Source organism: Amia ocellicauda, chromosome 4, assembly GCF_036373705.1.
Source record: "Amia ocellicauda isolate fAmiCal2 chromosome 4, fAmiCal2.hap1, whole genome shotgun sequence".
In the NCBI taxonomy this organism is placed as follows: domain Eukaryota; kingdom Metazoa; phylum Chordata; class Actinopteri; order Amiiformes; family Amiidae; genus Amia; species Amia ocellicauda.
Window position 1 is genome coordinate 46,558,480 of NC_089853.1, and position 20,654 is coordinate 46,579,133.

At 41.6% G+C, this 20,654-nt stretch overlaps 1 protein-coding gene and 1 long non-coding RNA gene across 2 annotated transcripts in view; one reads left to right on the forward strand and one right to left on the reverse strand.

Moving 5' to 3' along the window:
- Positions 1-20,654, reverse strand: part of dlgap4b (discs, large (Drosophila) homolog-associated protein 4b) — a 49,506-nt gene that overhangs the window by 22,562 nt on the left and 6,290 nt on the right. Inside the window, exon 5 of the mRNA XM_066702606.1 lies at positions 17,508-17,748. Within this exon, the coding sequence (XP_066558703.1) occupies positions 17,508-17,748 (241 nt within the window). The remainder of the gene's footprint in view (positions 1-17,507; positions 17,749-20,654) is intronic.
- On the forward strand, positions 565-6,445 carry LOC136748663 (uncharacterized). The gene is made up of 2 exons (XR_010816604.1): positions 565-873; positions 5,822-6,445. It is a non-coding gene; the product is annotated as an uncharacterized LOC136748663 (long non-coding RNA).

The following is a 20,654-nucleotide window of genomic DNA, read 5'->3' on the forward strand; positions in this document are numbered from 1 at the left end:
CTTGAACACGCTCTGCACACTTTTCTTGACAGCCTGTTTTGCGTCACACTTCAAGAAGTCAGGAGGTCAGCTTTAAGCCTGCGATAAAATTAAGAAATATAGAAAGAAATATACTGTGCAAGAGAACTTAATCAACATTAGGACTTAAGGCATGCAGTTACAGCTTCCACGATGTGAGGAGGCCATGTCAACAGGCTTTAAAATTACTCGGGACTTAATCTAATTTTAATTTAATCCACAAGCAAATACAAAACTTGAAAAGGCACCCTGTAATGATACAGTAAAAGTTAAACACAGATTCTAACACAGTGAATTTACTTGGTTGTTTGTTTAGCTCACTAACAAAAAGAAGAACCTGACCCTGTGTTAGGAGACAGAAGGCATTCCTCACTCATACAGGACCAGCGCTGCTCTCTTCCAACTGTCTGATGCATCAATTCCCCTCAACTGCGTCACCAACCACATCCTCAGAGGGCGGCTGCTGTCTGGGGCCTCCACCCTGAAGCTCAAGTCTCTGAGCTCACAGGAACCAGCCCTCAATGTACAATACAGACACGCGAGTCAGCACCGTTTCAGCTGTTGCGTCTCCTTTGCTCACCAGTGTGCAGTCTCAGGTATGCATTATCACAGGGCAGGCAGCTTCGCACACAGTGCTTCGTCAAGAGGTTGTTAGGTAAGACGAGCGAGGCGTTGTTTTTCGGTACCTAATGAAGGGTTTCTCACTTTTCGCCTTCATCTACCCACCTCCCCCCCGCAGAGAAGAATGAACTGAGCAACAGTCAAACCTGCTTCTCTGCTGGCGGCAACAACGTGACCAGGACGGGGAAGGATTCATTTCAAAGAGCTCTTCAGTCACCATTCTGCTGAGTGAAGGTAATGAAGTGAAGGAGAAACTAACCAAAAAAATATATACTGACTCGAAGTGGAGCTAAAACAGCATTGGCTGCCTTTTCATTTCCTGTGAGACGCAAGCACCTTTTGTCTGATACATCTACAAATATCCTGACCACAGATTATCAGCAAGGGGAAACACAATCCACACACTTTGTGATTGCAAACAGCACAGCTAATGCAGACAAAAATAAACTAGTTTGGCCCAGGTCTTTAATAATATTATTAGTATTTTCCTTTAACAATATTCTAATAAGCCTCTTACATGTGTACCATCCACAAATCTAAAGCTAGAGTGAAGTGTTTTTTTGACACAATTTAAAATGGTCATTGCAAGTCTTTTAATCTACACTAATGTGGAAAGATTTATAAACAGATCTTGCCATGGGAATAAATTGAATAAAAAGGTATTCAGTCTTTGATGACAGCTTGCACTGTAATGGGGTTCGGCTAAGAATAGGTAAAGAATAGGTTAAAAGTGCTTGGAAACGAGATGCAATTGCCAAGCTTTCATTTTCCGCTCACTGCACACTCCCTCCACAGAGAATCAATAATTCATCTGGATGTCCAACCCATAGAAAGCTATGGAGGGATGCATGACAAAATAAATAAACTATCAATAATTCAGTCTGTATGCGACTATATTTAGAGCACACTTCTCTCCGGTTTGGCTTTGCTTGTACCGATCACATGAAAGTGCATTTCAGTCCATTCCCAGAGTCTGAGTGGAATGGTTTATTGTAACTGAGAGACAACTTAGAGCAAAATCTTTTTAAAACGGGAAAGGGGGGGGGGGGGTAAAAGAGATCTCGGCAATAGAAACCTCATGAAAGCAAACCACTTTCCAATACTGTGCAGAACAGTGCCTTCTATATCTACTTGTTCTCCAGTGGCTGGCGGAAAAAAAAGAGGATGAGGTTCGGTTCCTTGTTTTTGAAACGTCGCGCCTGCCTGCCAAGAAACATCCTTTCAATGCAGGCCCACAGTCCTCAGCCTGGACGATTCGTCCGCGTTGCTTCCATAAACACAAGGCTGTTGTGTTGCCAAGCATTGCCTGGCTACACCCACACAGTATGAAAATCACTCCTCTACACTGCCATCATGGCCCGCCAACCAGCAGCCCAAGCTATTTGCATTCTTCAGGGACAAAGCAAAATGCTACAGGTGCCCTTTCGCATTCTGCAAACGTCCTGCTGCCATTAACCAACTCTGGACAGATGCCACTGAAGTTGAAGTGTCTGAACCTGACAGAAAACGGGAGGAGCTTCTTCATGCACACTCATTTTAAACCTCTTTAAACCATTTTAAATCATTTGAATAAAACCAATCCGAGGGGCAGTGGGGCTACACCTTTTACAGGGGAATTTAATGTGTGGCACGAGACCTGAGCTTTAGAGAGCATGTTTGGAGGCAGCGTGCTTTCATGATGAGAGGTAACATATAAGGTAAGGTATACTTAGAAACTGCATTTAAACCTTGTGTGAGGCCTGTGACAATGCTGGTCATGCAATAACTGAAGTATGACCGAATGACGGCAAGCAGTCTCGGTTACACTCCAATAGTAAATGAGTACAGCTCTGTTTCTCACTACCAGAAAGGCATGATGCAGTGGGTGTGAAAGTCTGGTTCTTATGAATAATGCATTACAGATGCAGCGCTTAAAAAGGCCAATATTTCATTCAGCTTGAACTTTTTCCCTGATAAAACCAACACACGTCGGTAGAGTGTTTTTCCACCCCCTCGCAACAGCCAGGCCTCCCATATTGTTTATGACTACCACACAGTGCGAATAAGGGGGGAATTCGTTTTTTTAACTCATTCATTACTTTTGAAACGGCAAAACCGAAAGCAGAAAACTGAAACTCAATCTGCAAAAATCGGGTGGATACACTTTGGTGTAAATCAGCAGAGGCCTGGAGCACTGAACCCTCCCAGTTCAAAGGTGGGGAGGTCTTGTTTTCGGCTGGTCTAATCTGCAGTCACATGAACTCTGGAAAACATGCTTATGCTGGATATCAACAGGATCTTTGTCGAGCTGTGAAAAACCTCACTCTCCTTCACAGACTGTCAGCACTCTCTCCCCAGCAGGATCCTGATTTAAGAGCCAAGGGTAGGACGAGACACTCAAAAATTCCCCAGAGATCAATGATCCAACCCAAGCCGAGGGATGTACTATGTCACAATACTCCACATTAACAGAGACCCTTAAGTGTAGCTGGATGCAGTAATTGAATCAAGCAATCTCTCTGTGTAGGTCACTAAATAGTTCCCAAATGATAAATACTGAACACATGACTTAGGCTTTTGCCAGATGACATTCTCTTCCTGAAGAAGTGATTTGTCTCCTCCCTAATCCGAGACACAGAAAATAGTTACTCTGGGCAAAGCCTGGAGTGAATCACTTGTATCTGAATGTCTCATCTGGACATACGTCATTCTCAAACCAGCCTGAGCTTCAAATCAGATAAAATGTGAAGTATATATATATATATATATATATATATATATACATACAAAAAAAAAAAGACTATTTACTTTTTTTTTGGGTGAAATACAGACAAAGTCACGTGATTAACACTATCACAAATTGACTCATTGCTTGTGTACAGTAAAGAGAAAGCTACTTCTGACAAGATGCAAACTGACCTACAGTACACACAGCACAGTGAAGCTCAGCCTGACTTGAATCCAGATGAGTTTGCCCAAGAGAGGGTTCAAAGAGGAGGCCCTGGTAGGCTACTGAACATAGCACTTAAGCAGGTGAAAAAAAACGTGGCCAAGGCAGGAAGCTCCTCCATTATTGAGCAGGGCTTCGGTGCATTAAAATAAGCTGCCATTTAAGGAGATCCATCACAGTTGAAAATGATCCCAGGACAATGATCAGACTCCCCAAGACCAAGAAGAGGAACTGCATGTCTCTGTAGCATAACAATTGACAATAGGCACGACAGGTTAAATAACTCCCTCTTATCTCAGAGTCAGACACCTCTGTAATTCAATTTTCCATTTTGAATTTCCATAATTACTGTAAGGGGATATTTATTCACCCTGCCTAACTCAAAAGCATGTGGAAACACACCTATCCCACAGAGGACATTATCTACATTTCAGATCTTACCCAGATTTTTCTGGAGAGAGACTGCGGAAGAAGAAAAGGGGAAGACGCAATGCCAGATCTGCCTAGCCCTACACAGGAAAAACCTGAATCCCTTATCTATACTTTCTGGACTGAGAAACACCTTCACAATTCACCATCCTGATTCCTCACTTACTAATCTGCAAAGTTCATCAGCCCCTTGCTGGTGTCCCAAACCTGCCATGATTGATCACTGAGCAATATGAATTTTGGGACCAAAATAAAATATATCAATATGGAAGACTACATCTGGATGAAACAGCACACTGCTGAAAGGAAATCTACAATTTTGCATGAAGAGAAAAATATTTAAATCAATGCATACTACCGGTGCTCTCTTACAGATGTGAAACCTGGTCACTTAATGTAAAAATGTTACAGAAACTACGGACGACACCAAGAAGCATGAATAGATGCAGGTCTGTAATAAGAGAGAAAAATAAATGAATGAATCAAAGAACAAACCAAACAAATTGACATTGAAAGAGTGAGGATGTTAAAATGGCAATGGGTCGGACACATTGCAAGAAGAACAGATCAAATATGGCCAAAGGAAGCTATTGAATGCATCCCAAGAGTTGGAAAAAGACCTAGAAGACGAGGATTAAATAGGCTAAAACATCACATGCCTGACATGGAAAAGGGAAGCTATAGATCGAAGCAAGTGGAAACAATTTGGGGAGCTCTTTATCCAGCAGTGGATTGATATAGGCTGATAATGATGATGATATACACATACAAGCACCAACAATCATTAATATATATGCAAAAAATTAAGTTAAGCATACAAGACTTAAAAAGGAAGATGAGTGCAGGAACCTGAGCTTTAATCCTCTCTACATTCTGCACATGTACCACAAGGAAAGTGCTAAAGGGCTATGTTTTCCCTGCACTCCCTCTGAGGGAAGTTATCTGAGCTGTTTATTACCATAATTTATGTCAGACAGCTTGTTAATGGACCAACAATGTTGCCCAAGTTTCAGTTTCCAGTGTAGCTGTCCGTTCCAAAGGTAAACGAACAGCAATGAGGTGCAGTTAAAAAGCAATTTAAAACAATAGGCCTACACTGAGGTTTGCTCCAAATTAAATCATAGATGAATTCACAATAAGAGTTATTTAATAACATACTTCCATTTCCTTTATCTAAAGATGGAGTTCTCACTTTAATTCCACCATTTTCCCCTCCCACATCTTTGTTTGTTTTCCACCATTTTAATGTGACCTTTAATGAGGCATCATGGAGAACATTTTAACTGCATATTATTTGATCATTACAAACTTTCTGATTGACAGAAAGAAAAAAAAAAACCTCTCTGATTAGACCAGATAGGCCTATATGCTACAAAGTGTCAATTTATTAAAATCATCCATCATTCTACAAAGCAATCCTTCACATTTAGAATTGGTGGTAGGTTAACTGACTGGCTGTCAATGGTTAGTGGCAAAGTTATTTGTTACAGGCCTTAGAAATTAACAGGGGTCTCCTAAAATTACTGGGAAGTAATGGAGCCTGACTGCAGGGTGGTGATAAACTGAGATTGAGTGAATGCAAGAGATATCGCTCACAGATCTGCTCACTAAACCTTAAAATGCCCAAGGTTACTGTCATTAAACTCTTGCGGTTAATATTAATTTGCCACACCACAATGCATCACAAACTTTGTACAAAAGAACAATGTATCAGAATACAGATGAACAGATTGCCTTTAATCCAATACACCCCAGCATTTTTAAACAATAGCATTTAAAATCATATATTCTGACAGTTTGTTTGTCGTTTTCTCTCTACTACAGCTGTAGCGTTTCTGGCGCCTTGCTGCAACATGCCACCAGCACAGTACAAATTCCTGCAGTAACTCCCAGAGGAACACACTTCAGAATGCACTGTTTCACCTGCAGCTAATATGCACCATTAAAAAACTGGCTACAACCACCTGGGATGGCTTCCTTCCCAAGGCCAAATAGCTCTCAACTCGAATCTCTGAAGAGGTATGGTCTTGAGGAATCTGCAACAGCTTTGTTACAATGGACTCTTGATAGTGTCTTCAGGGGACAGACACAAACTCATCACTCCTTAAAATATATCCATTTAAAAAATAAAAATAAAAGATTTAAGTACTGAACAGGTAATTCTACCTACACTCAACGGCATTTGCAGTAGTCCCATGTACAGGGGGATTCACCAGACAAGTGCATCTATTGTTCACACTACTGCAGACAGAGAATAAAATTCCCCTCACTTTTCGAAAAGGCTACATGTGTGTGTAAACCTGGTTCCAGACACAGAAAAATGCCAATAGCATGATAGTCACAACCAATAAGTGAGTACATTATTTTTTTTTTTTAAATGCATCACTTCACAAAAGAAGCAATGTATTAATTCACAATAACGAAATAAACCAAAAATGTCAGAATTGACTGGTGTGAGAAGATATCAGTGTCATTATTGACAGGAACATAGGTTGCGGTGATGTGTTTACCCTGGGGGATAATTAATACCAACACAAACAGCTGGTGTTCATTGTCGAAGAACTAAATCCACACAGGAAGCATTAGCCCTAACCCTCCCACAGAAATAAATCTAAAAACCAAATAATCAGTTTATCCATGGCCAATGAGTTTAGCACCATAGACCACATACCAATACAGATATATAACTATTTTGCACAGATGTAATTAGAATAAACAAGTTAGGATCCAGAGCCAGAGTTTCAGATGCACGTAACGTATTAGTCAACCTGGGTTTCAACTACAGTAGGACCATTTGATCCAAGGTCATTTTAAATGGGGCAATTCTTGTATCAGACCCTCTCAACACATTCAGTACCAGAACAGCTGGTGTGGGGAAAAACAATCATGGCCAGAAAACCTGATAAGAAAGGGTTAAGAGGGTTGAAAATGACTCAAGATTGAGGGATTAGCAAGGGGAATTTCCAGTGACTCTTCTGCTCTTTCCCAAACTCCATGTGGAATATTTTTCTCCTATACTATATCAGGCTAGTGCATAGTAATCATTATTTATATTAAAGAAAACAGAAAGGACTGGCTTTAGAATGGCATATTACATCATTAAGGTATGTGAAGAATCATATGTTTTAAAGAAAACACCAAACAACTGTCCAAATCAAATCAAGGCTTTTATATTCAAAATACCTACAGAGAGATACAGCAGGTAGACATGATAAGGTTTCACATTTGCAATGAAAAAGACAACCTTGTGTTCATTATCAGCCCTACCACGCAGTTGTGAGATTAATTCACATGCCAAAAAGCTAAGACTAGAGTGTTGTAATGTGAAGACTATGTTGTTGTTGATTTTAGATTAATTTGGCAAGAAACACACATTCCAGCATCGTATTAACAGGACTACAGTATACCACAACCAATCACCCCTGAAATGAGGTGGACTACAGACTGAAGCATCTGGTGAGCTTGATAAACCCGTCACAGAAAGCCTTGCCAATTCAGCACTTAAATGGGGGGGAAATCATTTTATTAAAGGATGACATTTGACACGTACAAAAAAAAAAAGAAGAAAAGCAGCTATGGAAAAATGTTGGACAATTTCAATGAGATCAAAAAGGATGATGCACTGAGACACCCAACATGGAAATCTATTCAGCAATAGTCTCTGTAAGACACACTGCCCCCACATACAGTTCCATCAACCCAACCCAGTGAGATTAAAAGAAAACACTTACTAGGCTTTGAAATGGGACAAAAGGTACAACCATGTCATTTTGTGTGACAGTACAGAGGCGTGCTCATGTGGCCAAATAAGACCGAGATCCCCCTGCCCATTCCATAAGGAGACTTACATCCATACATAAAAATGCATGAATAATCAAGAAACCACAGTAAATGATCAACGAAAGATCAATCACATATTTGGCCATCTTCTGTGGTGGGCTCTGTGGTGACTCCACTATCAATGAGAGCTTCTCCTTTCTTGTCGAACTCAGCAAGGCTAGTTATTGAAAAATCAGTACCGTTCCTTTTCTGGGATAGACTAAGGGAGGACAGGAAAGAGATTTGCTTCAGATATTTGTATGGATTCCACTCTTAGGAGCATGCCTATCTAGAAACCTTAGCTTCCAATGAATTGTATGTGAAAATATATTCTAAATTAGGAAAGCAACAGTTTTGGAGGTTTACACTATGCAAAACATGCACATCTTAAATGCTTCAGACATATTCCAGGTGGAATTGTGCACAAATTAAAGCTGACAGGATGTGCATGCAAGCACACACCAATACTTATATGCATACACACCATTGACATATTATATATAATGATGCTTATGACCATCTAGTCATATGATTCGTGTCCTTAAGGCTCGGGGTCGCTACGTTACCAGCAGTATCGGATGACTAAACCCTCAAAACAAATCGACAGCAAACGTCAATTGTGCTCTGACTGAGGCATGTGCATAAGCGTCTGACTATTCCAGTGAACAATAGACCCAAATTAGAGAATTTGCAACCAACGGGTTAATGCAATACAACCCCAATGCATCTCACTCGAACTACAATACAACTTCGTTATAATGTGAATAGACCGTCACAAATCAAGTTTCTGTTCTCCAAACTTGGTTACAATGTAGTCTAAACACTGGCAACATCCTGCTTCATAGCTCCCCCTGAAAACGAGAGCGTTTTTAATACAAATACACCTCCCAGAGAGAGAGATCTGTGACGGTTCGTAGGCTATTTACTTAACACTACGAGATGCTTTTATGGAATCAACTCACAAACACAGCTGAAAATGACCGTAACTGTAGTCACTGCTAGGTCAAGGTCACAAATCCATCAATAAAGCCGACAACACAAAAAAACTTTTCTGCGGTCCAGGCTGCTCACCTCCGCCGCGGGCTGGACGGGCTGCTTCGCCTGCTCTCTGCGGCGTCCGGAGCGCAATCCTGCTCCACTCGGCGCCACTGCCCGCAACAAAGGCCGGGCTGGGCTGGGCTGGACTGGACTTTGAACCCTCCGGACAATGCCAAAGCGAAACAAAGAGGCAGCTCCGAGACTAGTATGAGACGGGCTCACTCTCACTGTCTGTAACCAGGAAACAGTCCCTTTAAACCGGCCCTGAGAGCAGGGGGAGGCGTGGCGCGCATGGGCACAGCGCCGCTCTGTGGCGGCCGAGCAGCGCGCAGTTAAAGGGCAGGGCGCCCGGTCCACACGTGTGCACTTGTAGCGCCGAGGGATCAGTCCTCCGCATCCTTGCTAAAACCCCTGTATACTTGTACGTATTCAACTAAAAATATCACTGGGCACATTGCAATGGTTCCTAAGTGGACATTGCCACCGGGAGCTGATCGATCACCCACAGTACAATGTGTTCATATTTATTGGGGACATAAAAAGACAAGAACACTTTTTCAGTTGGATCTTGCAAACTGGAAAGTTACAAAGGAGACTAAACCTATGCTTATTTTGTGTTATTCCCGTGCTAAAACAGCTAAGACACTCGGACTCAACGCGGGTTGCATGTGCTGTGTGCAATGCATTGCGATGGGCCATGAGCTGTGCGCAGAATACCTGCACAGAAATTGCAGAAGAAGTTATTTCAGTTTCGTGAAACACTCTGTAAGAATGGACACTTCTGGTCCAAAATCGGATACACGTAGTCGCTTTTATTAAGCAAAAGGAGCTGCATACATCGGCATCAGTAAAATGACCCATTCCCCACGTGTGAAACATAAGTCTCTAACATCCAGACGTGAATTCGCCATCTGCTGTGATTTTTTTTGGAAAGAAAGTTTGACCTTGCATTTCATTCATAAGAAAAAAAGTGTCTGGTTGCCTAAACTCTTGACACTTGAGACTGAGATACACTGTAACCCAGAGCTGTGGTGCACCGCGGCAGGCAGAACTTGCAACTGTATCCAATGCAGAAAGTACACAACATCAAGGACATGTCCAGCATCGTGCAAATACACAACATCAATGTGTAGCATGAGCTAAAACACACATACAAACCGCTGCACCGTGCCCGCTCCATTACTGCGCCCATACAGCCTGCTAATGTGTGTTACTAATATCTCCACATCTACACACCCCAGCAAGAGTTGTAGGTCTCAGTAATAATAATAATAATAATAATAATAACAACAATAACAACAACCACAGCTGGGTTTTATCATTTAATCCGACCGGTTTCCATGCGATACGAAATGTCATGTTTAGTATTAATCTAATGCAACTGGCATGTAGTAACATAATACACATAGTGCTTAATCGCGATCAGATAGTTGCCCCAATTAATCGTCCCATTTGTCTCCGAGCCCGACGGTGTCCTTGCAGCAGCATGCCTCAACACTACAGCACCTCAACACAACCACAGGCTGAACACCCCCGGAGCAACAGACTGGTGTTGAACGCACGTTTTGTAACGTTATTGTCACTCCAGCCTCGACGCCCCCTCGCTGGACGCTTTCTGCTCAGTGTGAAAGCGAGCCTCCTTGAACAGTAACCATCTTAGCCCGAGAGGCACCGCTCACTGCCACACAATATGGAATCTATACAAAAATATAATAAATAATGAGCCAGCTCGCCAGCTTTCCAAGATGTATGAATTACCCGATCTTGTCCTAGTTATCTTCTCGCTGCTGGGTCACCGATGGCCGATTCTTCAACTTGAACATCCTGAATCGCCAGGCTGGGGGATTCCCGTTCACACCGGATCCTTTAGACAGTCAATAATCCGCGTTTACCGTTGATTTCTTTGTAATTGTCACAAGTCTGTTTCATCTTCAACTCTCGGCTCCACGTCGCGGAAAGAAAGGGGCCATTAGGAAACACCTTCCCCGCACACGATTGGAGGAGACCTTTTGTAAGACCGCCTGCTTGGCATCGCGATTGGTCGTCGGTTCCCTTCAATCCCGCCTATTTACTCAATCGATTGGTCACTTTTTCAAAAATACGCCCTCAACTTGTACATCTCAATGATAGCAACAATATCCCGCCCTCTCTTTTACACCATTGGCTGCGTTCAGTCTTTCCGCATGCTGATTGGATGCTCTGCAGCTTTGTCTCCCCCGCCCCGCTCACGCTATCGTGGACGCTGTGCTTCTTTAATCATCTCCGCCCAAACTCTCGCCCTTGATTGGCCGGACACGGTCCTCAGCCCGCCTCTTTCTATTCTCCATTGGTTGACATCTCTCTAATCCCGCCTTTGTTGTTTTCCTATAAGGGTAGACAGAAACGTCAAACGGGCAAAGGACGAAAACGATTTGTTCGCCGTGCTGTCAATCAGACTGTGCAGCTGTGGCACAAGAAGAGGGCGCTGCCTGAGAGGGTGTGTTGAAGATGGGGCTTGTGGGGGAGAATAACGGGAAGGTGCTACAGTATGTATAGCATTCATAAATATATATAATACCATTACACATGATAAAATCATGTTAGGGACGCTGAGTGTGTATAAAATGATGTTGAATGAAAGGTGTTGGATAAAAATGGCCACTAATATCAATAACAATGTTGACTTTTTTGGATTAATTCAACTCTGATTTCAAATGACTTTTCCTTTGCAAGAAATCGTAATTTTAACGCCCTGTTTTATTTCTTGTACCTCTAATCCCTGCTCTACACTTACCCGCGAATGTAAGAACATTTATACGAAATATAGCGTTTACTAACTTTAATTTAATTTTAATTTTAGAGTATGCTACAGAAAATATGTGTATATGTCAAGATGAATAAGAAAACATTCGCATTAACCAGATAATACAGAAGAAAAACTAATCAAACCTCTCGTTTACTTACTGGCATAATCATAATCTATAAAGCTTGCATGCAATATACAGCTTGGATAAGACACCATGATGCTGTTGATCAGACGAAGCATAATTCACAGCCATCTGTCAGCTACAGTACTACGTTTCTTAATCTGTTTTGGATTTTCTTTATTATGCACGGAATTATTTCTGCTTCATTTAGTTTCTCCTTTTACGACCGGATCGTCTCTTAATACCAGCACAAGCTGTCACAATATTCATGCTCAATTGAAGCTGAAATGGAACTGAGTAACTGCATAGTGACTATCACTGCCTGCCATTACACCCCAATGCCTGTTTATTTCCACTAGCTGGTTTAATTGCTAATGTATTTACCTTTTAGGATGTATTTGTCTGTAATGTTGATGCGTTTACTCCAAAGTTGTGCCTCTTGTAAAAATGATAAACAGCGGTAAATAATTCAAGGTTTATGCAAACAACACATTAATTCATACTGAGGGATAAAAAAAAAATGCATTGCTATATTTATTTCAAATAAATAACTTCACAAAAACGAGATTATAGCATTCATAATTTGGTAATTAATACAGTACCTGATAAAAGGTACCCCCTCAAAACATCTCTGTAATTTATATTTTGATTTTTAAAAATAAACTGGAAGTACAGCCAGTAGTGTATTTCATGGTATTTTATGTTGAAGGTCCATATATCTATCATCACATAAACACACCATTTCACAAAGCTGGGCTCTAGTGTATTGTAGCAGTTAAAGACGATTACGAATTGAAAACATAGAATGGCCTGCCCAGCACTGACCTTAATCCAATATAGGCTACATCTTTAGGGTGAACTTCAAATGTGCATTGGACAGAGATCGCTAAGCTGCACTAAAAATTAGCTGATGGATTGGTACAATTGGTACAAAAGCATATATTACACTATATTTTACCAATATAGTGAAATATATAGACTATACATATATATGTATTCTCCCCCAAAATTGTTTGCACCATTGATAAAGATTAAAAAAAAAACTTAGACAACACAGGTAATGAGCTATATTGTAATTTTACAACATGTGGAATATATTGTACTTAATTTGTGATTCAACGCAATCCACCAAACTTACACAATTCTCAAATGATGCAATTATTTCCTGAACAAATAAGTGTCACAATTAGTGGCACCCTTGTTGTCAGTACTTTGTGCACTGAATCTTTTTCTATAATTTATTGTAAGATTGGAGAACACATTGGAAGTGACCTTAGACCCTTCCTTCATATAGAATCTTTGATCCTTGATATCCTTCGGTTTGTGCTTATTGACTGCCTTCTTCAAATCAGATCACAGGTTTTCAGTGGGATTCCAGTCTGGAGACTGAGATGGCCTTTGCAAAATGTTGATTTTGTGGTCATTTAACCATTTCATTGGGGTCATGTGCTTGGGGTCATTGTCTTGCTGGAAAATCCACTTTCATTCATGATGCTGTTGACCGTAACAAGCGTCCCATGACCAGTGAAAGCAAAACAGCCCCATAACTTCAAAGACCCACCACCATATTGTACAGTAGGTATCAGGTTATTTTCTACATATGCATCCTTCTTTGGATGACAAATCCACTGCTGGTGTGTGCGGCCAAAGAGATCTATTTGTGTCTTATCTGAACATAGCACCTGGTACCAATCCAAGTTCCAATGCCGTTTAGCAAATTCTAGGTGCTTACATTTATTGGTTGCTCTCAATAAAGGCTTTTCTGGCAAACCTTTACAATAGGCTTGGCATGGAGGTAGCGTCAAATTGTAGATTTGGTGACTTGGTAACCCCAAGATGCAGCCAAGTTCTGTAATTCTCCAACAGTGACCCTTGAATTCTTCTTGGCCTCCTGTAACATCTTCCTCACTGCGCATCAGTTTTCAAAGTGTGGTAAGCGTCAGGACCCCCCCCCCCCCGCTCTCACAGTATTTCACCATCAGCAGTATATGTATAGTCTATACTTTTATTTTTAAATTATGTTTAATGTACATCTATAATAAGATTCCAAACAAGTATAGGTTTATGATAATTATTGGCTTCATCAAAGCTTTTCTAAAAACAGGAGTAATGACTGTCTCATATAAAACATCCACAGCCCTGAAGAAAGATAAAACACAACTGGAACATGTTTGGTTCCTTTAGAAAGAGGTACGTTCTTTCAGTAAACAAATTAAGACATAATTTATCAGAGTTTTCCAGTAAGTCATAAAGGCAGCTCTGGAAATCCCCCAACTTGCATCTGGTGGGGGAAAAAAATCACAAATACAGAACCACAAAAAAAAAAAAAACATGGTAACCTGCTAAGAATAAAATATAGGTTGTAAAGACTGCATCACCCAGTGTGATCATAAAGCCACTGAACAAAGGTTACATGGCAGCCCCTCTCCCTTTACTACCAGAAGAGTCAGCTGACAGGAGAGACCAACCCTTGTCCATTCACTAACACTCAATCCATTTAGAAGACAACAAAAAGGCAGACAGTGCTCAGCCCCTGGTAAACTACTGCTGTTTCTGTGTTGCAAGGAATCACTGAAAGCTCTGCCTCATCTCGGACTCTGTCCCTGGCAGCCTCCCTTTCTTAAAGTCATCAGTGAGTCGTGCTGCTGTGAAAAGGGGCGGAGACTGCTCCACTTGCACTCTTATGATTGCTATAGAGAAACAGGGGCGGGAAATGCATCCTGCCGTGAAGAATGTTAAAGGGGCAACCCAGCTTTTTAGCGCAGAGATGGTCACATGTGGAAGTAACTGCTGGCTGAGTCTGTATGATCTGTCTAGATATTGATTAGGAATCTTCATACATAGCACGAAGAGTTTCAGAGCGTGCAACAATCTTATAGTTGTTTCCGGAATTTCTTTAGTCAATACATTAGCCCATAAGTCTTCTGGATGAAAAGACTCCCAAACTTTCTTACCCATGTTGCTTACTGTGATTAGGTATTCATCAAAAGCTTTTTCTGTGTGTAGGATGGAAAGCATTTACTGCAAATAATGCACATTTCAAAGGGTCCATTCACTCCAGTGTGCAGACAGAGAAGAAAACCTTTTTCTGTTGTGCAATACAAAAATACTGAGCAGAATGAATACTCCTAGATACTCTCAAACAAAATCATGATTTATTAATGCATCAGCGTTTGTGAGGCACAGATTCATCTCAAAGGTTTTCTTAAAACAACTGAAGTAGCCATGTTGCAGTGACATAGTCTATTCAGCTAGAGGTCCTTGGCAGATCAAAGCACGCACCATTACCACCACTCTCTCAGCCATTCCTCTCAGAATAAGCAAGCCCCAGGCAGTTTAAAGCTAGCCGATGACCACTTTTGTCATATAAAGAGTATATTCATAACGGACGATTAAGCCTGGCTTTCAAAAGATCTGCCCTTATGATCCCCTCACCTTCATAAAAGCAAGTCGAGGAGCCCTTTTGATTGGTGATGACATGCTAACTCACAATGAGGCAGACAGTCACAGTGGCCTGTGCTGATTCAGTGATGTTAAAAGTACCTTAGAGCCCTGCAGATGCAAAGGGAGTGTTTCATGTAAAGCAACATAGTTCGCTTTTATGGAGTCATAAAAGAAGAAATATGGAAATATTGCTTTGTTTCTTGAAATTATGAAAAACTGATATCAACTTTACTATAATGAATAGCTCCAATGTGATCAAATGAAAGGGGGTTATAGGAAATCTCTGTCAAATAACTGCTTAATAGAACCTGCACTCAACTGCTCAACTGCTTAATCGCTCAACTGAGGCTGTTAGGGAACGGTGGAAGCATACTGTGCCTGCCATTGCACATCAGCATCCAACTTCTTCAGCACGCTTGATTAATTTTCTTTGCAGGATCCCAGTACTGATTTGATGTAAGACTTCTCAGAAAAAAACGAGTCAATATTTACAATACTTTCTGAGGAAATGAAAATATAAACAAATCCTCAGCCCAGGTTGTTGTTTGACAATTTCTAATGGGAGAACATGTGACTAGTCCATCAGCAGTAAATTGTGTAGGGGTTGAACTTTGCCAGGTAGTTCGCTGATGGCTGTGGTTCCTGCACCTGAGATGCAAATTAGCCCTGTCAGAAAATGTGTATATCTGATCCATAGCTATTTTAGCACTGTTGGTTCTTATTTAATCATTCCCTTACTGCACAGCTAAAGCAGATCAGATGTATCATATTCATTTGCCAAAAGGTGTCTGATGCATACAATGCTCTGGCCTGTTTTGGGACTTTTCTTTCCAACTGACAAACTGGAGCTGTTTGTGTGTGTTTATGTATTTGTGTCCTCCAGCCAACCCCCCCCCCGCCCCCCGCCAGAGTGCAGTTGTCTCTGTGTCTCGAATATAGGTCAGTCTATGGTGTGTGTGGGTGTCTCTGTGTTTGTGTGTGTATGCCAGTGTGTGTGTGTGAGTATGTGACAGGGGAACAAAACTGTCTGTGTCAGTGGGAACCTGTCAAAACACATTAGACAGAGCTGAAGTACTTTCCCTGGCAATGTAAAAATAAAAAAATGGCCTAGCTCAGCTCCATCGCTACCTCCCTCAGAAAAACACAGGTGTGTGACCCCCAAGAGGACCTGCATTCTCTCACATTGCACACGGCCACTTCACATCGTACCTTGACACTTTCCTCACTGGGCTCTGAACACTAACAGACATTATGCTTCAGATTTTGTTACAGTCGGGCTGTTCGCACAGAAATGCTCCAGCTAAAACCACTGTTATTGTTCTTTATGCAAGTGCAACTCTGTTGCATTTTTACATTTCTTGTGATTTTAGAATGACACCCTTCAGAGGCCGTTCCCACATATTTGGGTTACAGTTCTGTGATTCATCCAAAAAAGCACTGAATGTCATGTACCGCCTTGATACATGATACAGAACTAATAAAGCCCCAAAGCAATGACGGTATGAAGTATGTTACTACATTTTCTCTTGCATACAGCTTTTGATGGCTATGTCTTCATCAAACATTTACAGTTAGGTCCATAAATATTTGGACAGTGACACAATTGTCATCATTTGAAAGGAAACAATCTTTAATTTGAGGCTAGTTACATCCAAATTGGGTAAACAGTGTTGGAATTATACCAATTTTGAAATATGGTCCCCCCAATTTTAGGGGCTCAAAAGTAATTGGACAAACTAACATAATCATGAATTAAATTGTGAGTTTCAATACTTGGTTGCAAATCCTTTGCAGTCAATGACTGCCTGGTCTGGAACCCATAGACATCACCAGATGCTGGGTTTCTTTCCTGGTGATGCTCTGCCAGGCCTGTACTGCAGCTGTCATTAGTTCCTGATTATTCTTGGGGTGTTTGTAAATCTGAATTTCTTGTAAAAAATAAAATGTTGAAGGGTTTTGAACTAGTCTGATGATAAAAAAAATAGACAACAGAGATCTAAACCCTGCCCACAAACAGAAACAAGCTGAAACACCATCACAACATCAGAAGTTTCCAAACCACAGCAAGTCCATACGTACTTCATTGACTTAGTCATACTAAACATTTCCCTAAGTTCCCAATTAAAAGATACCTATAAAACATGCAGAACTGAATTCATCCCCTCTGTCATTCATGGGCAACCAGTTATGGACACTGCCAACATTTTGCAGGGTCAGCTTTTATAAAGAGTTGCTGTGGACCTGTGCATTGTTTTGTGCAGGATCTCCCCCTCCCCTCCCCTCAGTGGAGACGGGACACTCACTGGTGCTGATGCTGTAGGTGCGGACGGTGGTGGTGGAGGGAGGCGGTGACTCTGAGCCAACGGAGGCAGTGTCGTCATCCTGGGAACAGCCAGCCTGGATGGCGCGCAGGTAACTGTGGCTGCGTGAGCGGAAGCAAGTGGGCAGGGGCAGGTCGAGAGCCTCCACGGCCTGGGACTCCACCTCACTGAACACAGACTCACACGCCTCCTCGTACTGGCGACTCACCTCCAGCTCCCGGACCTGTAGCAAGAGTACGGAGAGCGCCTTTTCACACAGGGTAACACGGCTGTACACACAGGCAAGATGCTTTAATCCACCACTGTACCCACACACAACATGTCCACACAGGGCAACTCACTTCTCTACACAGACCAATGTGCCCTGGAACACCTTCATTGGTGGAAACACAGGTCAAAAGTCACAGAATTTGACTGGGTTTATTCAAACTACAGACAGGAATGTACAATGTTAATGATGGATTAGATGATCTGAATATTGTTGATGAAACTGGACGCCTTTCAATATACATAGTAACTGTGGCTTTGTGATTCCCCTGCTCTGTAGTTGTATAGCATCATAAATTCTACTTTAAACCACGAGTTTCCTAAGCAACTAGCTGTGTCCAATAAATGTAGTATTGAGTACAGGTATATAGTCCACTATTCTAGATACCGACAAATAAAACAACACCACTCTCAACAAAAGGGCATTCATCTTTCCTCTCGAGAAAGACTAGCTTACTATCCAGCAATGCACTCAGGATGAGATTTACTAGATTAGCTTATTGGCTTTGCGCCTTTTCAGCCTTCAGTGCTGTCAACGCGACACCTTTCAGCCCCGCCAACTCAATCTGAGCAAACAAATCAAAATGTAAAGGACAGCTGGGAGTGAGTGATGTGTCACCACCCAGCTGAGTAAACAGCCCCTTCCCCTCTTCTCCCAGATAATGAATGAGACGTGATGTCAGCATGCAGAAGCAGTTCGGATGGCAAGAGCAGAAGACAATAAAGCATCGACAGGGTTGCTATTTATAGCCAAAGCACCGGCATCTTTACTGCGAGTGTCTTGAGATTTACGGCTACAGTTTTCAAGGCCAAGGGATTGAAAATCTGTGCAGAACAGTTGGAGAGAGGAGCTCATTAAATATATCGTAGGCTTGAAACAGCACCTACCCTTGCTGAAAGTGTGCAGAGGTTGCACAAATATGTTCGGAGTTGTATCTTAGGTGGGCCCTGCTTCACAGTGGCCTGACACATCTGGGAGAGTAGAGGACTTGGGAACCTGGCTGCGGAGAGTTACAATGTCTCTGATCCTTTTTAGAGTCAAGGTCCTTTCTTGTTTCTTTATCAGCACTGGTTTTTTTTTAATATCCCACCGAAAAGAGACTAATTTACACATCAGCCTTCAAAGGGTTGTAATCGGGTAAATATTTGGAGAGCCTGAGAGCTCTGCTGTTCTGATCTCTCTTCCACGTATCAGGACAGCGTGAAGCCCACAGGCTGTCTGACAGGCAAGTGGAGAGAGATAAAACACACACAAGGCTCCTCTACTCCTTTTGCTTCTACAGACAGGAAGGGCTTGTCAGTGAACATAACTCAAGACAAGAAACAAGCAAAGATATCTATATCTAGAAGAAAACCATTTAGGATCTGGTGTCCTTGGCTGTAAGGACTGTCTTAATTGAAAATGTGCCCTGCGGAGAACTGAAAGAGGATGTTTTATTGTCTTGCAAACGTTTTCCAAGACAGGCTTGTCCGTAACCGAGTAACATCTTCCTGGCAGCACTGAAACGATGTCACAAGGCCTGTTTCCAGACTTAGAGTTTTAGTGAAGATGTTATAGCCCTTAGCGCCTTCTCTGTCACTGTCCGTCAGTAGTTCTCTCATCACCCTGAGGATTCCTTTAAGCAGAGAGAGTTTGTTCCCACTGGCTGCTACCCCCAGGCCCAAGAGGAGATGCTGGTTGTGTTTAAAGTGACATCTCATCCCAGCTTTGAATGTCTTAGGTCACTAGTCTACTTTGCAGTGAACTCACTGACGGCAATAAATTCTCATTGTTAGAGTTCTTTACATTTTTTAACTGTGGTCTTAGAGGATAATGGCCATTTCAGTTTTTTCATTCATGATTGGAATGGTTAAGCCTGTTGAAACTGCCATTTCCTTTATTAGATCTTATTGGAACTGTTTTTCACACTCAGGATTTTGGTTTCTGTAATATTCTGCTTTTGGGTTATTGTTGCCAAGGAAGGCAGAAAATAGAATTCATATAACTGTATTAAGGGGCCAAAAAAATTAAAATTAAATAATCCTAACTTACTAATAGCTCAGATGGTACAAAACAGAGTAGACACAAGAATACAAAACATCTAACGTAACAATTCACAAGTTGCCCAGCCCCAGTTTGCAAGGGTCACAGTGTCTTCTGGCCTTTATTCCAGTTCAGATCCAAACTACAAAATTGGACTGATTACTTGCTTAATTTTTAACATTTTCCCCAAGATTAAAAAAAAATATAGGCCTATATAAAAAAGGTGAATTGTTGTCCTCCAGGACCTAATCTGTGCTCCACTATTCTAGATTACTTTACTTAATTTTTTGATGAACTCCTATTTAATTAATCTATTTTACTCCTCCTTGTGTGAGCTGACATTCAAGTGTGAGGAAGGAAATCAGAATTCTTACACCACTGGACAGAGCATTGTGTGTGGCTCCCCCACATACGTTTCTGTCTATTTCGTCTCTATTTTTGTTTACTGGAATAGTTCTGCAAATAATATCAGCCCTAATACATGAACAGAACACATTAGCGAAGGTTCAAGAATGAACCGGATTGAGACGATGTAAAAATCCTTCTGCGAGGCTGATTAGAAACGAGCTTGACAGGTTTGTCAAAGGGAAACGGCACAGTTGAGATTATAAATGCTAGATGCCCCAGTTTTCATTCAGTTGGGTGGAATTCTTGCGAACACTTCCTGGCGCTCACCTCTCTCTAGGCTGAGCTGATTAGCCAGGCTACATTGCTGTGCTCATAATCCAGAGCTCATTCTTAGCAGCCACGCGGGATTGCTGAGCCGGCTCCCTGCAATGGGAACGATGAGACGATAGCTCGCTCTGGACTTGCTAACTATGAATTAGAAGTGACTCAGA